General features: G+C 49.1%; 1 protein-coding gene across 1 annotated transcript in view; it reads right to left on the bottom strand.

Annotated features, from left to right (window-relative positions):
- Window positions 1–3,855: 3,855 nt before the first annotated feature.
- TBX5 (T-box transcription factor 5) overlaps window positions 3,856–20,461 on the bottom strand; it is a 31,647-nt gene continuing 15,041 nt past the window's right edge. Inside the window, exons 7-8 of the mRNA XM_056504398.1 lie at window positions 12,710–12,936; window positions 3,856–4,518 (exon numbers count right to left, since the gene is read on the bottom strand). Coding sequence (XP_056360373.1) covers window positions 3,947–4,518; window positions 12,710–12,936 — 799 coding nt within the window. The 3' untranslated portion in view covers window positions 3,856–3,946. The remainder of the gene's footprint in view (window positions 4,519–12,709; window positions 12,937–20,461) is intronic.

The raw sequence follows: 20,461 nt of genomic DNA, 5'->3' as shown, positions 1-20,461 counted from the left end.
GCAATTTTTGGGAGGTTGGCTCTGCCATGGGAGCAGCCTGAGGGGTGACTTTGTCCCTTCCAAAGGTCCCTGCCTGCAGGAAAAGCTTCACCAGCACAGCTTTGGGGGCTGCTGGTGGGCAAAACTCATCTCCCAAACCCACCCAGCATCGTGGCTGGTGAAACTTGAAACGTGGAGTGGCTTCTGGGCACAGACAAAGAGCTCTCTGTGCCTCTCAGGGCACCCAAATCCTCCCTGGGTTCAGCTCTCCAGGACTCTGGTTCCATCACCCCTGTGCCCAGGCCCAGCCCACCCCATAAGCCCTCAGTGGGGTTTATGGAAAACCACCAGAGCCTTGTTTGGGAATGGTCTTCCCCAAGTTTCAATGCTTCTTATTAAAGAATTATGGGATGGTTTGTGTTGGAAGGGACCTTAAAGCCCATCCAGTGCCACCCCTGCCATGGCAGGGATACCTCCCACTGGCCCAGGCTGCTCCCAGCCTCATCCAACCCAGCCTGGGACACTGCCAGGGATGCAGGGGCAGCCACAGCTGCTCTGGGCACCTGTGCCAGGGCCTGCCCACCCTCACAGGGAAGAACTGCCAGTTTAGCTCTGAATAGGGGGAACTTTGCAACCTCCTTTGTCCAATTCCTCCACTGACAAATGTATTTTTTCCCCTAATTTTGCTGTTTGTTATTCTCAGCATTATTATTCTTGGCTAAGAGATAAATCCATAAGAAAAGAAATTACATCAGGTTCTTTGGATCATAAAATCACAATCAGAGGGACAGGACAACCTTCTTCTTGACAGCTCCTGGTGTTGTTTTGGACCTCTTGGGGAAAAGGTAGAACAGGCACATCCACATCCAAGCTGGTATCACCTTTTCCTTTCACATCCTGACTCCCCCTAGTCCTGCCCATGGAAATGGAAATGCCATATGGAAATGCCACGTGGACAAAGTGCCTCAAAAGAGGAGGAAAAGGCTTTTTTGGATCCTCCCACTGCCTTTGCTTTGCCTCCATCCCAGATTTTACTGCTGTGACAACTGATGGCCTCCCTGCTCCTCACACCAGTGTGGCTCCACAAGGCTGCTCTCAGGGATCTGCCTGGTTTTCCAGCCCCAAAACCCATCACACAATCTCAGCATAACCCCAAAGAGCCAAAAACCAAACCTGAGGAGCTCTGAGGAAATGAGTGGAGTTGGAAGCTTGAGGCTTTCCTCCCAAAGCTTAAGATGCAATTTTCCACGGGAGTTTAGTTTTCCTTAATCCTGTTTGAGATGCCTGGCAGGCATTTCTGGGGAGACCTCCTTACTGACAGGGTAACCCCTGCCCATGTAATGACATGGGAATCACCAGTGGGCATTGGATGATTCCATGATCAGCAGTGGGAGCTGGGGAAGCACAGAGTAGATGACAGCTAAATACAGAGTAACTGTTGTGTTCCTTAACTCAAAATGCAATTTACTCATCACTCCTGGAGCCCTGCATGTTCTGTGTGATTTAATGTGACGTTTGGGTGATTCCCTGGGGGTGGCTCCACGCAGACAAAAATCTTTGCAAGAATTGAGCTGTGCCCCTGCATCTCCCTCTGCCCAGTGCTGTTGATACCCAGAGTGATCTCCAGCATCACATTTGGCTGTGCCCAACCCAACACCCATGAAATGCTTTGCAAGCACAAGACAGTAAAAGCAGACACCTGAAAGAAGAAAGTTTTATTGGAGGCAGTGCTGGGAGAGGCTCAGAACACCCCATGCCCTCCATCCCTGGGACAGCAAGGTGGGAATATCCCTGTGGAGTGTCCCTGCTGCCTGTCCCAGGCTGGGGACACATCCTTGGCTCCTTCCATGCTCCCCCTGAGGTGCCCCTGGGCTTCCCAACTGCAATCTCTTCATGGCTCTGGAGCTGATTTTCCCACCTGGTTTCCAGCTCCCAAAGCATCTCTCCTCCTTCACTGAGGCTGGGACACAACCCCTGAGCCAAAAACTTCCCTCCAATCTCATTTCCCTGGGAAAAGGGTGGAGTTCCACCTCACTGGGGCTTCCCAATGCCATCCCAGCATCCAGCAAGGTCATTTGTAAATCTTGATGGGAAAGTGACCCCAAGAGACCCAGGCAGTTGTTGAACAGACCTACAGCCCCAAACTCAGCTCAAGCTCAGCCCATCCCTACCTGCCCCCCTGTGATGCTGCACCTCCTCTGCTAAAAAAAAAAAAAAAAATTCAATTATAGGCATCAAGTAGAAGCAAAAAAAAATCAACTAAAACCACCCCAAATCCAAAAATACATTAAAGATAGGTGGGCACTCCCTTGCTGTTGAGAGCGTGTGGTATTTATTAGCCATAAATTGGCACACAAAAATGGGAGAGCAGAGCTCAGTAGGGATTATTTTCTGATTCTTTTTTTCTCCTTTGCTCCATGGCTTGGGATACTTGTCTGTATTCCCTCCCACATCAGAATTCCCACACATTCCCACCCACCTTCCCAGTGGCTGACACGCAGTTATACCTCTTTAGTTAATTAGAATTACTTTTAATTAAAAATATATGTAAATTATATAGTGTGCACAGCTTGGAGAGGAAAAAAAAAAAGAAAAGAAAGCAAACTTCCATTTCAATAAAAGTTTGAACCTCTTGGAATCAGCTGCTTTTGTGACATCCTTGGAGTTATTGGAACTCCCACGTATAAATAAATAGGACCAGGAAACTTTACACCTGAAATATTCTGCAGTAGACATTTTTTCCTTGCACATATTTGCTTTTCCTTCTCTTTTTACATCCACCACTCCCAGCCTCTCATGATCACTTTCTGCCCCTTTTAAACACATTTATTTAATATCTCACTTCACACACCCAGATTGATATGTTTGGGTTTTTTTTTTGTTTTTTTTTTTTTTTTGGCTTTTTTTTTTTTTTTTTTTTTTTTTTTTGGAGAGGAAGCAAAGGAACACGGGAGAAAATGAAAGCCCGGGATTGCAAACACGCATCATCATCGTTTTGGTGAGCAAACTTTTTCCTCTCAGTTCTGCATCCTCTCCCCCTCTCCCCCCGTGGCAGCTGGCTCAGAGCCTGGCTTTCCACACGCTGCTAAAAATCCAGCAGGACTCAAGCTGGGGATGTTTGCAGGCTTGGAAATAACCCCACACTTCCATCAGAGACAGCTGGGACCAGGAAAGACCAGGGGATGGGAAGGGAAGAGGAGTGAGAGAATTACAAGTAGGAAAGGAGATGAGGATGGTTTATGGAATGGTTCCTGGAGAGAATTTTGGGGAATCTGTAAGGAAACACAGCTCCCTGTGGGAGTAATTCCACTCTTGGTGCAATGCCTGGGTGAGGTAGGTACTGGATTTATTTATTTGTGGGTTCTCAGTACCTCTTTGAGTTGAAAAGTGAAGATAACACTAATTAAAAAAAAAAAAAAATAGAAACACCACTCTAAAATCTACCCTTGGTAAAAGAGCTGGTGTCTTTTTTCTTTTTTTTTTTTTCTGAGAAAATGGAAAGAAAAAAAATATATATTATTATTTATTATATAACATTGTCAACATCAACACCACAAAAAAAAAAAAAAAAAAAAAAAAAAAAGGTAAGATCCTAACTGTTCTTGTTCAAGCATTTTGACCGTGGTGAGAAAGGCAGCAGGAGCTTGGTGTCCCTTGGAGAACAAAAAAGAGCAGAGGGGCAGGGGAGGAAGGAGGGTGGTGGCAGCAACACAAACTGGGTGGGACTGTGGAGGGACAGAAGTGTGCTGGGCTGCTGGCTTTTCTTCTGAAACAAAAGAAATCAAGAGGGGGTCAGGGCAAGTCCCAGCGAGGCCGATGGCTTCTGTCAGTGCCCGTCCCTCGGAGTGCTGAACATTCACCTCAAGGAGTCTTGCAAAACGCTTTGTCATCAACAGGGGGACGCTTTTCCTCTGCCTCCTGCCGCTGGCGGGGTTTGCCCGTGGCTCTGGCACTGCCCTGGGCCTGGTTAGCTGTTCTCGCCCCACTCTGGCACCATGCCCACGCCGTGCACCGAGTGGTACTGGTGCGGCGACAGCGTTCGGGGCACGCCGTGGGGATAGAGGAACTCTGGCGGCTGCAGGCTGCTGGGAGGGGACTGGATGCCCGTTTGAGGTCCGCACTGCCTGACGATGGGCTGGTGGGAGCTCTGGTGCTGGAACATGCCGTGGGTGTCCGCGATCTGGGGCGACGTGTGGTTGGCCACGCTGCCCAGGCGCGGCACCAGCGGCCCCGAGGTGAAGTGGGCAGAGAAATGCTGGTAGGGTAACCTGTCCATGGGCTGCATGGCAGACACTGTGCAACTGCTGTAGGAGGGCACGCTGGGCCACGTGTTGCAGCTGATGTCCTCCAGGCTGGGCTCCGTGGGCGGCGCGGCGCTGGCGTACATGCAGGCCTGGCGCTGCGCCGACTCAGTCCTGTACGGCGTGCTCAGGCCCTGCTGCTGCGGGTAGCTGGGCCTGTAGAAAGGGTCCTCGTCCGCTGGAGAGGTCTCCATGTAGGGCTTCTTGTAGGGATGCTCGGTGGTGGAACATTCCTCGTCTGTTGGGAGAGAAAATCCTGGTAGGCACCAAGGGTAATGTGCACGCAGAGGAACCACCCTGTCTGCAGTGCTGGCTTCGCCCAGGACAATCTGACACTGCCCTCCGTGTGGATCCCCATCATTTCCCTGGAAATCTCAATCCAGCCTCTGGAAACCAAGCCTTGCACTTGGCCCTCTCTGCTGGAAGCTCTGGGGGGGAAGTCCAGATGCTGGAGGGATGCTGAGGTTCATCTTGCTCCCTGTCTCCTTTCTGCTGCCACTTTTACCTGAGGAGTTCCATCTGCCTGTGACCTCTGCACCTACCAGCATCCCCACTCCCCCCCAGGAGGCTCAGAGCTGATGCTGTCAACTCAAATCCTTTCCTTTACAACAAAACATTTCCATGATAAAAAGAGACAAAAAAGGAGATCACAATAAAAATCCTCCCAAGAGAGTGATGGTGTGGCTGGGACAATCAGATTTGGAGTTTGACAGCCCCAGCCTTCAGCTGTGCCAAGGCAGCTGGGCACATAAATCCACACAGGGCCGTGTGCTGGAGCCAAGGGGAACAAAGGAGAAAAGTAAATTTCACAGCTAGAAACAACAAGGCACATCTTGCAGAGCCCTTTGTTTCCTGCAGCATCCCAGGCGAGCAGAGGGAAGGAGATAAACAATTTAGGTGAAATCTCCAGGGTGAGGCCAAATGAATAAATGAATGTGCACTTATTTATTCATTCACAGGGTCATCAAATGAAATCCAGCTCTGCTGGAATGGATGGCAAAATTCCCAGGGATGAGCGCTTCACCAAGAGATTTTAAGGACAGCATGGCAAGGGAAGGGGAGCTGTTCTGACATGGATTAACTTTGCTGCTGCTTCAAAAATAAGATTTCTTGTGCAGGCAGGAAAACATCCCACTTGGTTAGAGCTCCCCTGGCTGCACCCTTTGAACAGGGGTCAGATTTGAAAGAAATTTAGAACAAGTTACCCATTACAAGTTTTCTCAACCAACCTGTTTTGAGGTGTAATTTTTTTCACCCCCCAAATACAGTGGGAAACAAACCCCAAAGAGTTGCAGAGAGAGGAGGATTGAGGACAGCATGTGTCCCACAGGAGGCACAGAGGTGCTGCTGCCAGGCTGCCATGAGGGGAATGCTCGTGTTGCATTCCCCCTCCAGGAGGGGCAGGTGGGCAGTGCAGGCATCTTTTGTTTCTTCTCAATACACACATGCACGTAACCCTTATAGCTCTGAACAGCCACTGGGGCTCTCCTGGGAGCTGTGCCCTCTCTGCATGTAAAATAACCCATTATTCCCACCCAGGGCTCTTCCAAGTCCAGTGGAACAGCTGCTGCTGTTCATCTTGGTCAACAATGCCACAGAGAACAGGTACTGAGGGACACTGTGGGGACATTCCCAAAGTGGCCTTTGGCTCTGTAGTACCATGAATTCAGCTGGGAAGCCACAGTCCCATTTCTTTCTTCCTGACAACCTCAAAGCAACTTTTGAATTTTGTTCTTTCATTGCTCCTTCCCCTCAGCAATGCAGAGCCCTGATAATCAAGCCTCTCCTCTGCCTTCCCTGTAAATTGGGGTGGGAAGCAGGATGAGATAAATGAGCAATTCCATCCCATTTTTAAAACCAGCTGAAACAATGAGCAGGGAGATGCAGGAATGTGTCATCCTCCTTCATCCAGCTCAGGTCCAGCTTAGGTAGGAGCAGGGGAAAGGATGGAGGCCCCTGAGAGCCAAAAGCTGCAGGCACAGCTCTAACCTCCCTCCTGATCTCAGCTCCATGACAAGAGGGACATCTGGAAGACAGCCTGAGCTGGAGCTTTTATGCACAGTGCAAAAAGTTTGGATTCCTGACCCACCGCTGAGTAATAAGAACACTGGGGTGGAAAAACAATGTCTTGTAAAATGCAGCATTGTTCTGCTAATAAAGTTTTCAGCATTAAACCGCATCACTCTGCTGGCACCAGAAATCATTGGCTTGGGGTTTGACTGTTTATTTTATTTTGATTTTTTAAAATATACAACACAAACCAGTCAAACTCTGTTTTTCCATGGTGTAAAACTGCCTTACAACCTGAGCTTGCTGATTTTTCCATTTAGCCCAGGCATTTCACAGCCCAGCTGGGCAGAGCTGCAGTGTCACTGAACCACTTCCAGAATCCATCACAGGTGAAGAGAGAGAAACAAAGCCAACCAGGATTTCAGTGGAAACCCCAAAAGTGCCCTCTGTCCTTCCGTAAGCTCTCAGGATCACTGTGCTGGTCCCTCTAGAGCCAGGTTTGCTGATGTTTTATGTGGAAAAGGATTTTAAGGTGTGTAAGGACTTTGTTCCCATGTCCAAACAGGAGCCAGGCACTAACAAAGGATTCCAGCCTGCCCTAACAGCTTCTGCCTGTCCTCCTGCCCCTCTTCCCAGAGATTTTCCACCTATGGAGCCTCCAAGTGCCAGAGAGGGAAGAGAATGGTCCATGTGCATGCTGAGGTGGATGGTGCAGAGCAGAGAGCCTCAGCTGGTGCTGCCTGAGGGATGTACAGTGGCACAGGTGGTCTGGTCTTGTCCCACCACTCCTCACAGAGGAGCCCAGAGCCAGCACAGAGCAACATCCCCAGGGTGTGTGGAGCAGCTCTAGGGCGACAAAAGGAGCACAAGACAAGCAGGTGTCTCATGCAATGCCAAAGGCTGCAGTTTCCATTCATCCTCACGGGCTCTGGAGCCTGGGCAGTGCAGCTCAAGGCCATAACCCTGTCCCTGGAGTTTCTTTTACCTCAAGGTCAGCAGGAGATAGCAACTGCCTGCTCAGGGTTTGGTTGCTGATGTTCCCTGACAGCAGGTCCTCATCCCTTCCCAGGTGCCACCGAGCCCCCAGAGGAGCTGTTGGCTATCCTGGGAGATATCCTGACCACCCCCCAGTGCTGTTCTGGGAGGCCAAGGGTGGTGATCAGCCCCTCGGTGCTGCACAACCCTCAGAAAGCAGGAGGTGCTGCCAAGCAGGGGAGCTGCCAGCACCAGGGAGAAGCTGCTCTGAAGTGAATCCAAGGAAAACGGAGCCTGAAGAATGGGGTGGAAACTGGCTCCCTCACAAGGAATTTGATGATCTATCTAATGAAGGAGCTGGAGCGAGAGCACGAGCGCGTCCAAGGTTTCCGGTATTTACTGCTTCCAGCTGGGCTGTGAATACCACGCAAATGGCTTTTTAAATGGAATTTTCCCAGTTCCGAGATTCGGGCCACGTAGAATGAAATGCAAACATGGAAAGCCTCTGGACTCCAGGCTGCACTGGGCCTCCCTCTCCCCCCTGGTGTAAATCAGAAGAGTTCCTTCCCCACACAACACTCAGCTCCCCAGGAGGGAAGACAATGAAGAATGGGGCACGACTTGTTTGGTTTTCAGAGCTCACCCACATTTCCAGGGCATTACAGGAGGTGCATCCTGACTTTGTGAGGGAGACACAATGGGTGATTATCACTAACTCCGTTCTTTCATCCAGTCTGGATTCCAGCATGGATCTGGCACGAGCCTGAAGAGCCAATACCAGGGTGCAAGAGGGACAAAGGTTGTCCAAGAAGACAAGAGCAAGGCAGATTCAATAAAATGAACATCTCTAAAGGACAAATAAGTCCTAAATCCTAGGACATGGAACCTAAGACATGCCAGCCATTCCAGCTATTGCACTGTTTGTGATATGGCTGTGCTGTGTGAACACAACAGGGCTGTGGGACAGGGACAACCCAACCCCCAAAAGCTGGAGTCTTTCCCACAGGCAGCAAGCTGCCAGCATTCCCTGCAGGGGCACAGGAGGCACCTCTGACAGGAGAGGGGGATCAGGGAATGGGGCAGGTTGGAAGGACCACAATGGGTTATCTGGTGGGATATACCTCCCTGCTCCAGCAGGGTCATCCCAGAGCACAGGACTGTGTCCAGAAAATTCTGGGTTATCTCCAGTGAGGAGACTGCATACCCTCCTGGGCAGCCTGGCTGGTGCTTGGCCACAGGAAAGTCTTTCCTCATGGGTCAGGTGGAACCTCCCAGGCATCAGCTGCTGCCTGCTGTCCTGTTGCTGGACACCACCTGAGCCTGGCCCATCCCCTGGCACCTCCCTGCAGACAGTGACAGGCATTGATGGGACCCCTTTAATCATGGCCCAGCTCCCTCTGCCTTTCCATCAGGGATATGAAACTGCAGTGACAGGAGCATGAGCTGGGTGCACCCCAGCTCCCTGAACATCTCCTCCCCAGGCAGGGAGTCCCTTCCTCACCCTCAGTGTCCCACAGCCATCCTGCTCTGGCTCCACTGCATCTCTGCAGCACAGCCCAAGCCTTGGCCAACTCATCTCATCCCCAAACATCAGCATCGTGTCCTCCAAGACATCCCATGCCTGGATTCTGTCCTACAGATTCTTTGAGTGAAAAAACCAAGTTGGGTGGGTTCAGTCAACAAAGAGGTCTGTCCACACTGTCAGTGCCTGTTCTTGAGAAGGTGGAAAGGCATTGCTGTACCAGCACCAACTCATCAGAGCAGGAAGGAGAGGGAAGATAAATCCTTCCCCAGGGCTCTGTCCAAGTTAGGGGGCTGAAGGACACAGTCCTCACTGGTTGGAGCCAGTGGATTCTGCCACCTCCCTCTTCTCCCTCAGAGTGCCAACTTGACAACTTTTATAACATCCCCAGGGAGAAGCTGTTCCAGTTGCCTCCTGTTCAGCATCACAAGCATCCCAGAAATCTGCCAAGTGGTTGGGATTGTGTAAGGCTGGGAGGGAGCAGAGGTTTAGAGGGATGACTATTTAGTCCACAGGATATCAGAGAGAGAGGATAATACAAGGGAAAACAAGGCCCAGGATCCTGACTGGGATGTGGGGCTAAATGGAAGACAAGGCAAGCTGCCTGCTGGTGAGTGAGGCCTTTTGGGCTTCTCCAAGCACAACAATGGGAGAGGTGGAGAACAACCAGAAAAAAGACAAAGCTCCAACTGTTCTTTGTGTCAGCCTAAAATCCACATCAAGAGCTGAGGCCACTCCTTGATGAGACCCAGGGCTGGAGGTAGTCAATCCTCTCAAGACCAGTGACTGCCACATGCCCTCAGCAATCCCAGTGTGGAGCTGGGACACGAGGCAGGATGATCCTTGCATTCCCCACTCCTGGAACAGCGACCCCATTGCAGCACACCAGGACATTCCCAGTGCTGTGACCCTGCCCTCCCACCTGCACTCCAGGAGTGGCCAGACTGGGAGCTCTGGGATGTGTCCTTCCTTCCTGCCTTCCTCAGCCAGGAGAGCATCACCTCCCTGAGGCAGGGGAGCCTTCAGAGATAACACCCCCTGGCAGCCCTGCTGCTCTCCCCTAATGCAATTCCATATCAGATCTCCACAGTGAATCCATCTTGCCTTGACAGCTAAGAACAACACTGCCAAGCACAGAGAATAATCCTTGTCTTAGGTCACCAGGAAAGCAGGAGTTGAACAAGGTTCCTTTGGGCTGGGTGAACACAGACCTGTCCCTAACTGAGCCTAACCCAAGGCTTGGCTCTGATTGGAAAGGATGCAGAGAAACATCAGGAGATGTCAAATCTGGAAGGAGACTGGTTTGGAAAACCAGTGGTGGAGTTCACCCCAGAAGATGCAGACAGCAGCTGGTCTCAAGCCCAGCTGAACTGGCCTCTGCCCCCAAGAGCATTTATCCATAACCACAGCCTTGAGAAAGGAAATAATCCGCTTGAGATAAATCCTAGGCTGCCTGAGGAGGAGTCAGTGCTTGGGGAGTGGATAATCCAGCACAATCAATAAGATTTCCAGTCCAGAAAATAGACTGAGGCACAGTAGGAGCAAACAAATGCTTGTTTTTGAGTTTTCTGTAGGAAAGCAGGAGAATTATGAGGGAAAACTCAGAAATGAGAGGCTGGAACAGCAAAAAAAAAAAAAAAAGAGGGATATCATACATATTTTCCTATGCCCACCAAAGATCCTTGCTGGTGCTGGAAGGAAGCTCCATGTTCAGTGACATGAAACCTTGGCCCACACTCTGATTTATCCGACCCAAATCGCTCATCTCTAGTGAATTTTTTTTCCTTTTAATTAATTTCACTTCGCAAAGAGCTGCTTGGCAGCTCAGCCTGGCTCTCTGGTTCCCATTAACTGTGTGTTTCTTTCCTGTAAGCCCTGGTGGCTGTTTTGGATTTGCCAAAGGCACGAGGAGGGGAGGGGAGCGAGGCTGGGCTGCGGGGACACCCAAGCTCACAGAAGAAGCCGTGGTATCGGGCAGGACACTGCTGCTCTTTGATTAAAGCCTTTGGCTGCTCTGATAAAAGGCCCTTAACTGCTTGTGCCACTCCAGCCATGGCAGAGATAAGGAGGGGCCATCGCTCCTGCAGGCCAGGCTGTCCCCCTGTCCCCTGCACTGTGGCCAAGAGGGAGCTTTATTCCAGGGCAGATAGCCGTGTCTTCAGTGACAATAAGAGGAAGTGAGATAATTGGGGGATTGAGGGAAACCACCCATGGAGACACCACTTAGCGGGAATCCCAAAACTGGAAGGAAACCTCTGTTGGTTCCTTATCAGGTTACAATGCGGAGGCGAATGATGAATTGCCCCGCGGGCAGGGACACGCTGCAGCCAGGGATTGTCCCGAGGGCTGGCTGCCATTTGGGACAGCTTGTTTTGGTTAGTTTTGGGAAGGCGGAAGAGGAGAGGTGAGAGCACTGAGGAGCTGGGAAGGACTCCCAGGAGCCGCAGCTGAGGAGGGATGGCAGGCTGGGACCTTCCATCTCCAGCAGTGGGACTGTGCAGCACCCAAAACCTCCCAGCCACAGCAGCACAGGGCTGAAACAGGCCACACTCCCCCTCTGGCCTGGGGGACACTTTGGGTGACCACTGCATCTCTATTCCCTGCCTTACAGCCATCCCCATTTCCAGTCCCTGCTCTGGCAGATCCTATGGTCAGCTGGAGGGGACAGAAAATTCCACCTGTTTTCCACTGTTTACCTCAATCTCAGGAAAATATTAGGATTTCTCAGTTGTTTTTTTGACTTTGCATACCTGCATACAACCCTTGTGCTCCTACAACATCCGAGGGATTTGCCAAGGGCGTGGGAGAGGTTTCCACTGCCCTCCTGCCTCCTGTGCCAGCACTTCCCAGCCTTCCCTACCTTAGACTGTGTGTCTGCACATCCCAGTGCTCCAGGGGTTATGTTGCTAAAAATAATGACATGTGTCTGACTGATAGGGTCGTGCAGGGAAGTGGGAAGGGATCTGCTGTGGGGAGAAATTCCTGCTGCACTCAATGCCCTGGTGCTTGCTGCCTTCTGGTAGCTTTTCCATAGAGTAAATCCTGAGGGGTTGGCAGAAATCAGCCCCTGCCCACCCCTTGTTGCATCCAGCTCTGGAAATCCCCTAGTTGTTTGGGTTTTTTTTTCCCCAAGTAAAACTGATCTAAAGCTTTTGTTATCTCAGTCCTACAAGTGGTGCTGCACTGAAGCACTGCCATTGCTTTGGGAGAGGAGGGCAGAGACCACAAACCCCTCACTCCTGCCCAGAACAATCATCTCATCACTATCAGGGGGCTCTTCATGCCAGGATGAGCCCAGCAGTCAGTGGAAAGCCCTCTCAGTTTGATGCCTAAAGCTCTGTCAAAGCAGGTCAGTGGCAGCAGAAGGGAAGGAACATGGATATCATGGGTTTACATCCCAGGCACCCTTCATTAGCCCCAGCATTTCTGCAGACAAAAACTGTGTCCCAGCTGAGACAGCCCTGAGTCACAAACTGGGCAAAATGCAAACTGTCAAGGTATCTCCACTTGGAGATTAACCCTGTCTGAGGGGCTGCAGATCAGTCACCTTTATCTCCAGCACCAGCTATCTTTCCAAATGTGGATTCACAGTGGGTGGAAGGCACTGCCAGCCCTCCAAACAGCTCATTCCCAACCCTGCAGAAATAGGATTTGAGAGTTTCCCAGCCCAGCCTGGGGGAGCTGCCCACAACTCTCATGCCTCACTCATCCTCCAGCATCATTTGTTGCGTGCTATTTTTGCCAAAAAATCAACTATTGGAGAAGGAAGACAAAGGAAAGTATTTTCTCACTGAATATATAAAATATTCTTTCACTTTGATGTTTTTCTGCCCACAAAGGCAGCTGTCCAAGGGGGAACATCAGGAAACCATGCTGACAGTCGTGTTAGGAGGGGGAAAACACCAAGCAGCCAAGCTCTGACCTTTTCTCTTGGTGCAGTGGTAGATCTGGCCGTGCTCCTGGGAGATGGGGTAGGGGTTGGCAGGAGGCAGCAGGTCCTGGGAGGTGCTGGACACCCCGTTCTCACACTGGTACTGGGAGCCCAGGTTGGAGGAGGCAGACAGGACCCTGCTCTCCCCGCTGAAGGGACTGTGATTCGAGGACACTTTTTGTCTCACTGTGCTCCTGGGGACAACTGGGTACTCCTTACTGCAGGCAAAGAAACAAAAGAGAAACAAGTCAGCAAAGCAATCAATTAATAAATAGATCAGAGGATTAATAAGTGAAGGCAGCACATTAGTGTCATGGAGTTTGTTTAGGCTTTCAGGGAAATGGAGATATCCCTCCCAAGGGGCTGCAGCCCTGTCACACTTTATCCATACAGAACTTGTTATTCCCTTTCCTTTCAGTCCACTTCAATTCATGCCTGTTCTACTGCCACTATTTTATACCCACACATAAAATAGATAAATGCAGTTTTAGCAAAATAGACAAGATTTCTATTTACATATTGTAGCATTTATAAGCTATATACTGTTTGTAATTTATTTCCAATATGCACATGCATGTAAATAAAAAATATCATTTCTGCCAAGCTGAACTTGGAAATTAATTAAATATTTAGGTCTACTTTTTTTTGCTTTATAGTTGTTGTCCCCATTCCTTTTGCCTGGAGTCTGTCAGCCTGGTTGTCCTGGATGGGGGATCCCTGCACCACAGACCAAGCTCAGAAAGAGAAATAAATAAATCAGCAAGATTTGATGCACAGCAGAGCCAGGATGGGAGGGAAAGCCTGGATTGTTCCCTTGCCCCCAGATCTGGTTTGAAGTTGGGATGCTTTGCCAATACAGGCTGGAAATCCCCTCTCCTCAAAGTCCCTACAGTGTTTTTTGGAGATGTTTCTCCAAGCACATCAGCAATGTGGCAACCCCAAAGGTGATTCCTGCTCTGCAGGGAGAGCTGAAGCTCAATAGGAGGTCTCAGACGCTTCAGGTGAGGTAAAAGTCTCCTCCTGAACCCAAAGACTTGCCAAAATGCATAAAGATCAGGTAGGACAGCACCCCAAAGTGTCACCAGGCTCAGAGCATCCACCAAGTGCTGATTCCAACACAGGTTTTCTCCTCTGAGACCATTGGACCAAGCTGGCTTTGAGGCACCCCCCTCACCTGTCCAAAATCCTTGTGCTGGAGCAAGGACAGCTCCTCAATTGCCATCCACAGGCTCACCTGGCCATTTCCAGGCAGAGGAGGAGCCCTGAACCTCCAGTGACACCCCTCAGGGATGTCTATCACCATAGAACTCAGGACTTATTTACAAAATTTAACAATAGCAATCACATAAACCTACCCCAGCAGGGAGCTTTCATCCAAACCACTGCTCTGAAACATCAGCAACCGAGCTGGAACAGAAGGGAAATCCACCCAGGAGCTCAAACCCAAAGAAATGTGGCTCTGGTTGGGCCATGAAAGCTTTCCCAACCCCAGGAACTGGGGGCTTGCCAAGGAAAGCCTGTTCCAAAGGTAGGGTTTCATCCCCTGGAAGCAGCATTTTCTCAGAACTAAATCCAGGCTGTTCATGAGGAACAAAAGAGAGATGGACCAGGAGGAAGCAGAGATTGATCCCTTGGATATTCAGGGCAGCAGTGGATACGTGGTGGGATGCAGAGGACCTGCCTGTGGACAGCCAGCACTAACTCCCACCAGGAGATTTAGCTGGAGGGCAGTTTTGGTGCCTTCTGGGGAAGGTCAAGGGCTGTGCCCATCAAACCTCAGGGATGACCCTCAAATCTTCTGGGTTCTGAGGGATCTCCCAGCCTCCCACAGCTGCTGTTCCACCTTCACACCGTGATGCTCAATGAAAATTGTACCAACACAACATCCCTAAGCTGCATCCCCAGCTTGTTTCCCTTCCAAGGAGATCATCCGTGAGGAGCTGACTCCTGGATGTGCCCTTAGCTCTCCTTCCTGGGGAGAGACTGCTCACACTGGCTGGGTTCAGCTCTCAGCCTCACACAACCAACATCCAATACCCAAAATCTGACAGAACCTCGTTTTGTCTCCCAGTGGGTACCTGAGAGCTCAGGTGGAGGAGAAAAGGGACAGATCATGGCATGATGCCAGGCCATGTCACACTTAGGAACACCTTTCACTTTGGCCATAGTGGGGTTGGACAGCAGCTCTGCAGAACTTTCCCAATAACACTCACATCCCACTCCAAATTCAGCATTTAACTCCCCACCCTTCACATCAGGCCTGACAAGTGAATCCCTCCTGCAATTCCAAATCCCAAATCCCACCTCTGCCAGGGGGAATTACAAACTCAGTCTCATTTTCTCTCATGACAACTTCCCTTTTCCCTGGCCAAGTGATGCTCTCACCACGACAGACTCAAGAGTTCTGTAAAATCATTTTTGCCACAAACTCATGGCCAGCAAAGAATTCAAAGCAGCAAACTCAAGATGATTTTGCAATCTCAGAATCAGAAACCTTGTTGGCCACTGCAAATTAATAATAACTGGGAAAACTATAAATACAGATCTGCACAGAGCAACAGCCAGTTCACTTTCTTGCTTATTGCTACACTCTAAGAGAATTATAGTTTTCCTTATATTTTCATGTGCAGACCTGAAGTTTCATGATGTACCAGCCAAGGCATAGTAAATGCAGCTCCCAGATAAAAAACTGGTTAAAAACCTCTTCAAAAATCCCCAGTTTAGCATCAAGAACTTCCTTCATTGAAGCATCCAACCCCTACTGGCTCTAAACAAGTTATTTTAGAAGATGTTCCTGATTTTTCTGCAACAAAACATCAAGGCTTCCCAGAGATGCTGCAGCTCATGGCAACAAGGCTTCAAAAGACTTATTAAATGTCAGATCCCAAGGATCTGTTGGAGGTCAAGGTAAAGCACAAGATGGGAAAGGATTTCCTTTCCATGCTTTTACAGCAGCCTTGGAAATCCCTGAACTGTCTGAACCTTGTTCACAATATCAAATCTTAGTCTAAAACCTGACCCAAGGTTGAACACAGGGATTCCCCTCCCCTCTTTCCAAATTTCTGGAAATTTTAACTCCTCCTTGGGCAGTCCCAACAAAAGGACAAATATTTGTCACCCTAACAGTGCTGTCCCCTCTACCCAGCACAGAAACAACCCCCAATTCCAGATGTGCAAACACAACTCAATGGCTTTGGGGTTTATAGTTCCCAGGCCACCAATTGTTGTCCTTCCTGCTGAGGCTCAAGAGGAGGGAAGAAGTGGAAGTCAGCCATAAAAGACACAGCAAAAGGAAGAAGAGGGAAAAAAAAAAAATGTCTGGAATAAATAGATCATCTCTCAGGAAAAAAAAAAATAAAATTATCAAACCAAACCAAATTGTCAGTGTGCATTCATTTCAGTTGATTTCCAGCATATTGAAATAAAAGTGAAGCACTCTCAAGAGGCTGGCTGGAAGTGGATAAACTGCAGCAGGAAAGGACGTGGTAGGAGAGGAATTACTGAGAACTTCCTGCAGCCTCAGCTCTGATTAAACACGACCCCTCTCTGTGTGGGGACTGCAGAGAATAACACTGAGACTGGATGTGCAGCAGCACAAATCAAAATGTCCTCCAAGGAACATGGGAGTCTGTTCACTGCCCCATTCTCCTCCAGAATAGGTTTAGATTGGATATTAGAATAAAATCTGTCCCTGTGAGGTGGGCAGGCCCTGGCACAGGGTGCCCAGAGAGGCTGTGGCTGTTCCTGGATTCCTGGAAGCGTCCAAGGCCAGGCTGGACAGGGTTTGGAGAAACCTAGGATCATGGAAGGTGTCCCTGATGATCTTTAAGGTCCCTTCAACCCAAACCAGTCCATGATGATCCTGTTAGCAGCTCCTCTGAGCAGTGCAGCCCAAAGCCATCACTGCAACCAACCCAAGAACCAGCAGTGAAAACAACCAGGGAGACACCAAGAGCTCTCATTAGCAGGCAAATTAAAAGATAAACTTCTCCAGTTTGATGTTGGAGTAAGAGGAACACAGGAGCAGCTGGAGAATGGCAGCACCTCATCCCTTCATGCTGGGCTGAGCTGCTGCTGCTCAGATCCCCCAAAGGAAGGTCAATGGCAGAAACTGCAGCTGCCCTGTGTTTCTGGAGTGGCTTTCTCACTTCAAAAAAGCTGTGAATAAGTGAGGTCTGCCCAGCTTCCTTTTGGATTCCATCTGAATTCTGTCAGATTCTACAGAACACATTTTCAAGCCTGCAGTTCCCACTGGGACCAGGAAAATTCCCTGGGGGATGTGTGCTGGAGGAAAGCATCCTCTCCCCAGCAGATGTTCTAACATCAAGTCTCACACTGAAAACGTTTCAGACAGAGGGTGACTCCTGGGGGATTGCAGTGACAGACCTGGGAAATGGATTAAAGATGCAATGAGAATACACAGGAATGAGGTGCTTTGAGCAAGACCAGGGTGCACAAGTCAGCCTGGTGCTAATCAGTCCAACAGGATGTTGGAATGCCAGGGAGCACCAGAGGCTCATCCATTTCTTCTGCTGGCACCCCAAAATGCACTGTCATCTCTGTCACACTGGCTCTGACTCACAGAACTGAATTTGTGTCCCCTCTGTCTGGCCCTGTTTCTGCTCTCCATGACACATGGGAATCTTTGGAATAATTCCTTTGGAGCCAAGCAGATTGCTGTGGATCCGTGCCAAGGCAGCAAACTGGCTCGTGATCCTCGATGGAGAAAACACAGCCACATCAGTCTGCACTGTCACTCTTCCCTGTCACACTGTCATTCTGCATTTTTGGTCACTTTTCAAGTGCTCAGAGTACCCACTGAGGGAGGCAAGAGCCACCATTTCAAGGCATCATCATCCCCCTCTTCCCAACAGAAGCTTCAAGGGCTGAACTGCATTAATTTACAAAATTAATTAAATGGCAAAATAACCAGGGGCTTCCAGAAGCTCCTCAGCCCCACAAGAACCACCACAGACAATGGGATGAGCAGATGAGCAGCAAGAATTGGTTACAGGGTTGACCAGAATGGCTCCCCCACAGTGCTCCAGACCCACAAATGTAGTAAAACTCACATCCCTCACATCCATTAAAAATTCTTTTTAATGTTTTTGGGGTTCTTCCCCTAATCAATAAAATAAAAATCTCAATCTCATGCTCAGAAACTTGAAAACTTTGAAAAACCTCTTCTTCCCAGTGGGTCCATCCTACCAAAGCAGCTGCTGAAGGCACCTCTTGTGCTTCAGGAAAGAAAGGCACAGGGAGGAAAATGAACATTCCCTGGAATTTGGATCTCCCTGGAGCTCGTGGCTCCTCTTTTTCAATGAAATCCTCTTCTGCTGAAAAGCTTCACATCACTCCTGAAAGAAGTTCTACCTGGACTGACTTGTTAACTTTTTTTCTGGGAAATAAGAGGAATAAAACCAATGTGGGAGGCCCCTGGAAGGAGAAAGCCATGGAGAGGGATGGACTCGAAGCCATGGTGAATGTCAGCTCAGCAGTTTCTGCTACAAAAGGCTGTGCACTGTCAGAAAATGTGGGGGTTCTCCAGCTACTTTTTTCATAATGAAGGAATAGCACTAAAAATGCATCCCACCATATTCTCCAAGGGCATAAATGGACATCATTCCCCTAAAACCAGGATAGACTGACTGGTCTATCACTGGGAAACAACGTCATAAACATGCATTTATATGTTAAAATATATCATATATAAATTTAATTACATTTTAATATATATTTATATGTTGAATCTGTATAAACCCACAAAAGGCAGGGCATAGTTCTGCAGCATTCTCAATCCTGAATGGTTCTTTATCTCATAGACACAACCTATTTTTTATGGCTACAATTTATTTATATATATTTTATATATGGTTTTATATATTTTCATATATAATTTTTGGATATATTCATATATCTACATAAAAAACCCACAAAGGTGGGCACATATTTGCAACCTTGAATGGGTCTTTATTTTACTATAATCATCTTATCCTTAAAAAAAATGCCACCTTTGTAAAGGCACACAACCATTCCTCAGCTAAGTTATTAAAATGAACATCAGAAATTAATCCTGTAAAGGCAACGATTTTAACCCTTCCAGTCCTGAGTGGGTGTATTTATATATTCCAAGTGTTTCTGTTCCCTGGATCCTCGACCGCAGCCCCTACATAAAAATGCCAATCAATTTTTAGCACAGGCTCAGTGTGGCTTGATGCCATGCTCTTCATATGGCACTGAGCCCTTCCTTAGAGTCCTCCCTGTTCCACCTCCTCCCTCCTGCTCCAAAAAAAAAAAAAACCTGAATCCAAACCTTCAAATCCTTCCAGGGGCTATAATGAAAGGGTGGTTTGGCAGCAAAAAAAAATCTTGGGGGGGAGACACGTCATCACTCAAGTTCCAGTAGAAGTTGGGAGACTGGCATGGGGTGGGGGGAGCTATTTCAAGGGGTAGTGCCACCATAAATAAATAAATATTGACAGATCCTGCCAGGATCTGTTGGAAAGGGCAGGCAGGGAACACAGGGCACATTCAGGAGAGCCTGGAGATGATTTCGATGCAGCAGATTAAGTGTCACATATACATTTTTGGCTTTTCTGGGGGTGAGGCTGAACATGTTTGTACACAGGAGGACATTTGCCCAGTTTGAGGTGGGTTCTGGGTGTGTTTGCAGGAATTATTTGGTGCCTGACAGCACAACTTTCCTGGCTATGGAGAGCCACGCTCAGGTCATCAACTACAACAAGCAGAAGTGACCACCTACAGCTGGCTCCTGGGTGGGCAGTGGGAAAACCCTCCCATCAGAAGGTCCCAAAGCTGGTCCCTGCAGCAGGAGCCAGAGAATGAAGGATCCCAGTGGCTCCTCCCCTGCTGGAAAAAGCTCTATTGAGAATCTCCATCTGTCTTAGTTAGAATCGTGGGTATGGCACCATTCCTGCAAAACATTTGCACCAGGAAGCAGCCTGACACATGGAGAAAGTTCCAAGTGAAGGAAAAAGCACAAAGTTAATTACCAGCAGGACCTGACATTTAAAAAAGGACATTAAACAGGATTTTCAAACAAGATTTAGGCTTGCTTTTCAGCTTAAGTACTTGCAGCTAAAGCCGAGATTCAAAAAGGTTTCCTCAGCCACCTGGCCCTGGAGATCCCAATGTTTTCTAACCTTTCCTTCTTCAACCTGAAACCACCACACCTCTGCTCCTGCTCTGCACATCCAGAGCCCAGCAGGCAAACACTCCCCTCCTGCCAAAACCCCTCCAAAGCCAGTAACAACAGAGCACAGGACTCTCCACCACCATCTCCAGAGGCAGCTGGAGCAGGCTTCAAAAACCTGCTTCCAAAACAAGGCTGGGAGCTCTGTCACCTGGGAGAAAGGAACACTCAGTAGCCTGGTGGCCAGAGCTTCTCCCAGCTAGTCCAAGTTTTTAATGGGTCTAAGAGCACGTGCAGCCTCAGAGATGAGAGTTTAGCACAAAGCTAAAGGGTGTTCTGGATGAGGACAGGTCTGAAAGGAATGGCCAAGACAGCATCCCACAAATGAGGTCCTGCCTCTGCCATGCAGCAATTAAGAATTCCCCTAGAAGCAGAAGGGCCAGGATTTTGGCCCCATGTCCTGGGAATGTTCCAACACCCTGATGGAGAACACCCATGCAGATGCCAAGGCAGGGAGTGCTCAGGGATGTGCCAAGCAAAGCCCAGGTGGCTCTGGTGGCCCTGGGAGGGTCCCCAGAGGTGACAAGGTT

Source organism: Oenanthe melanoleuca, chromosome 15 (assembly GCF_029582105.1).
Source record: "Oenanthe melanoleuca isolate GR-GAL-2019-014 chromosome 15, OMel1.0, whole genome shotgun sequence".
In the NCBI taxonomy this organism is placed as follows: Eukaryota; Metazoa; Chordata; class Aves; order Passeriformes; family Muscicapidae; genus Oenanthe; species Oenanthe melanoleuca.
This window is presented reverse-complemented; position numbering and strand designations above follow the sequence as displayed.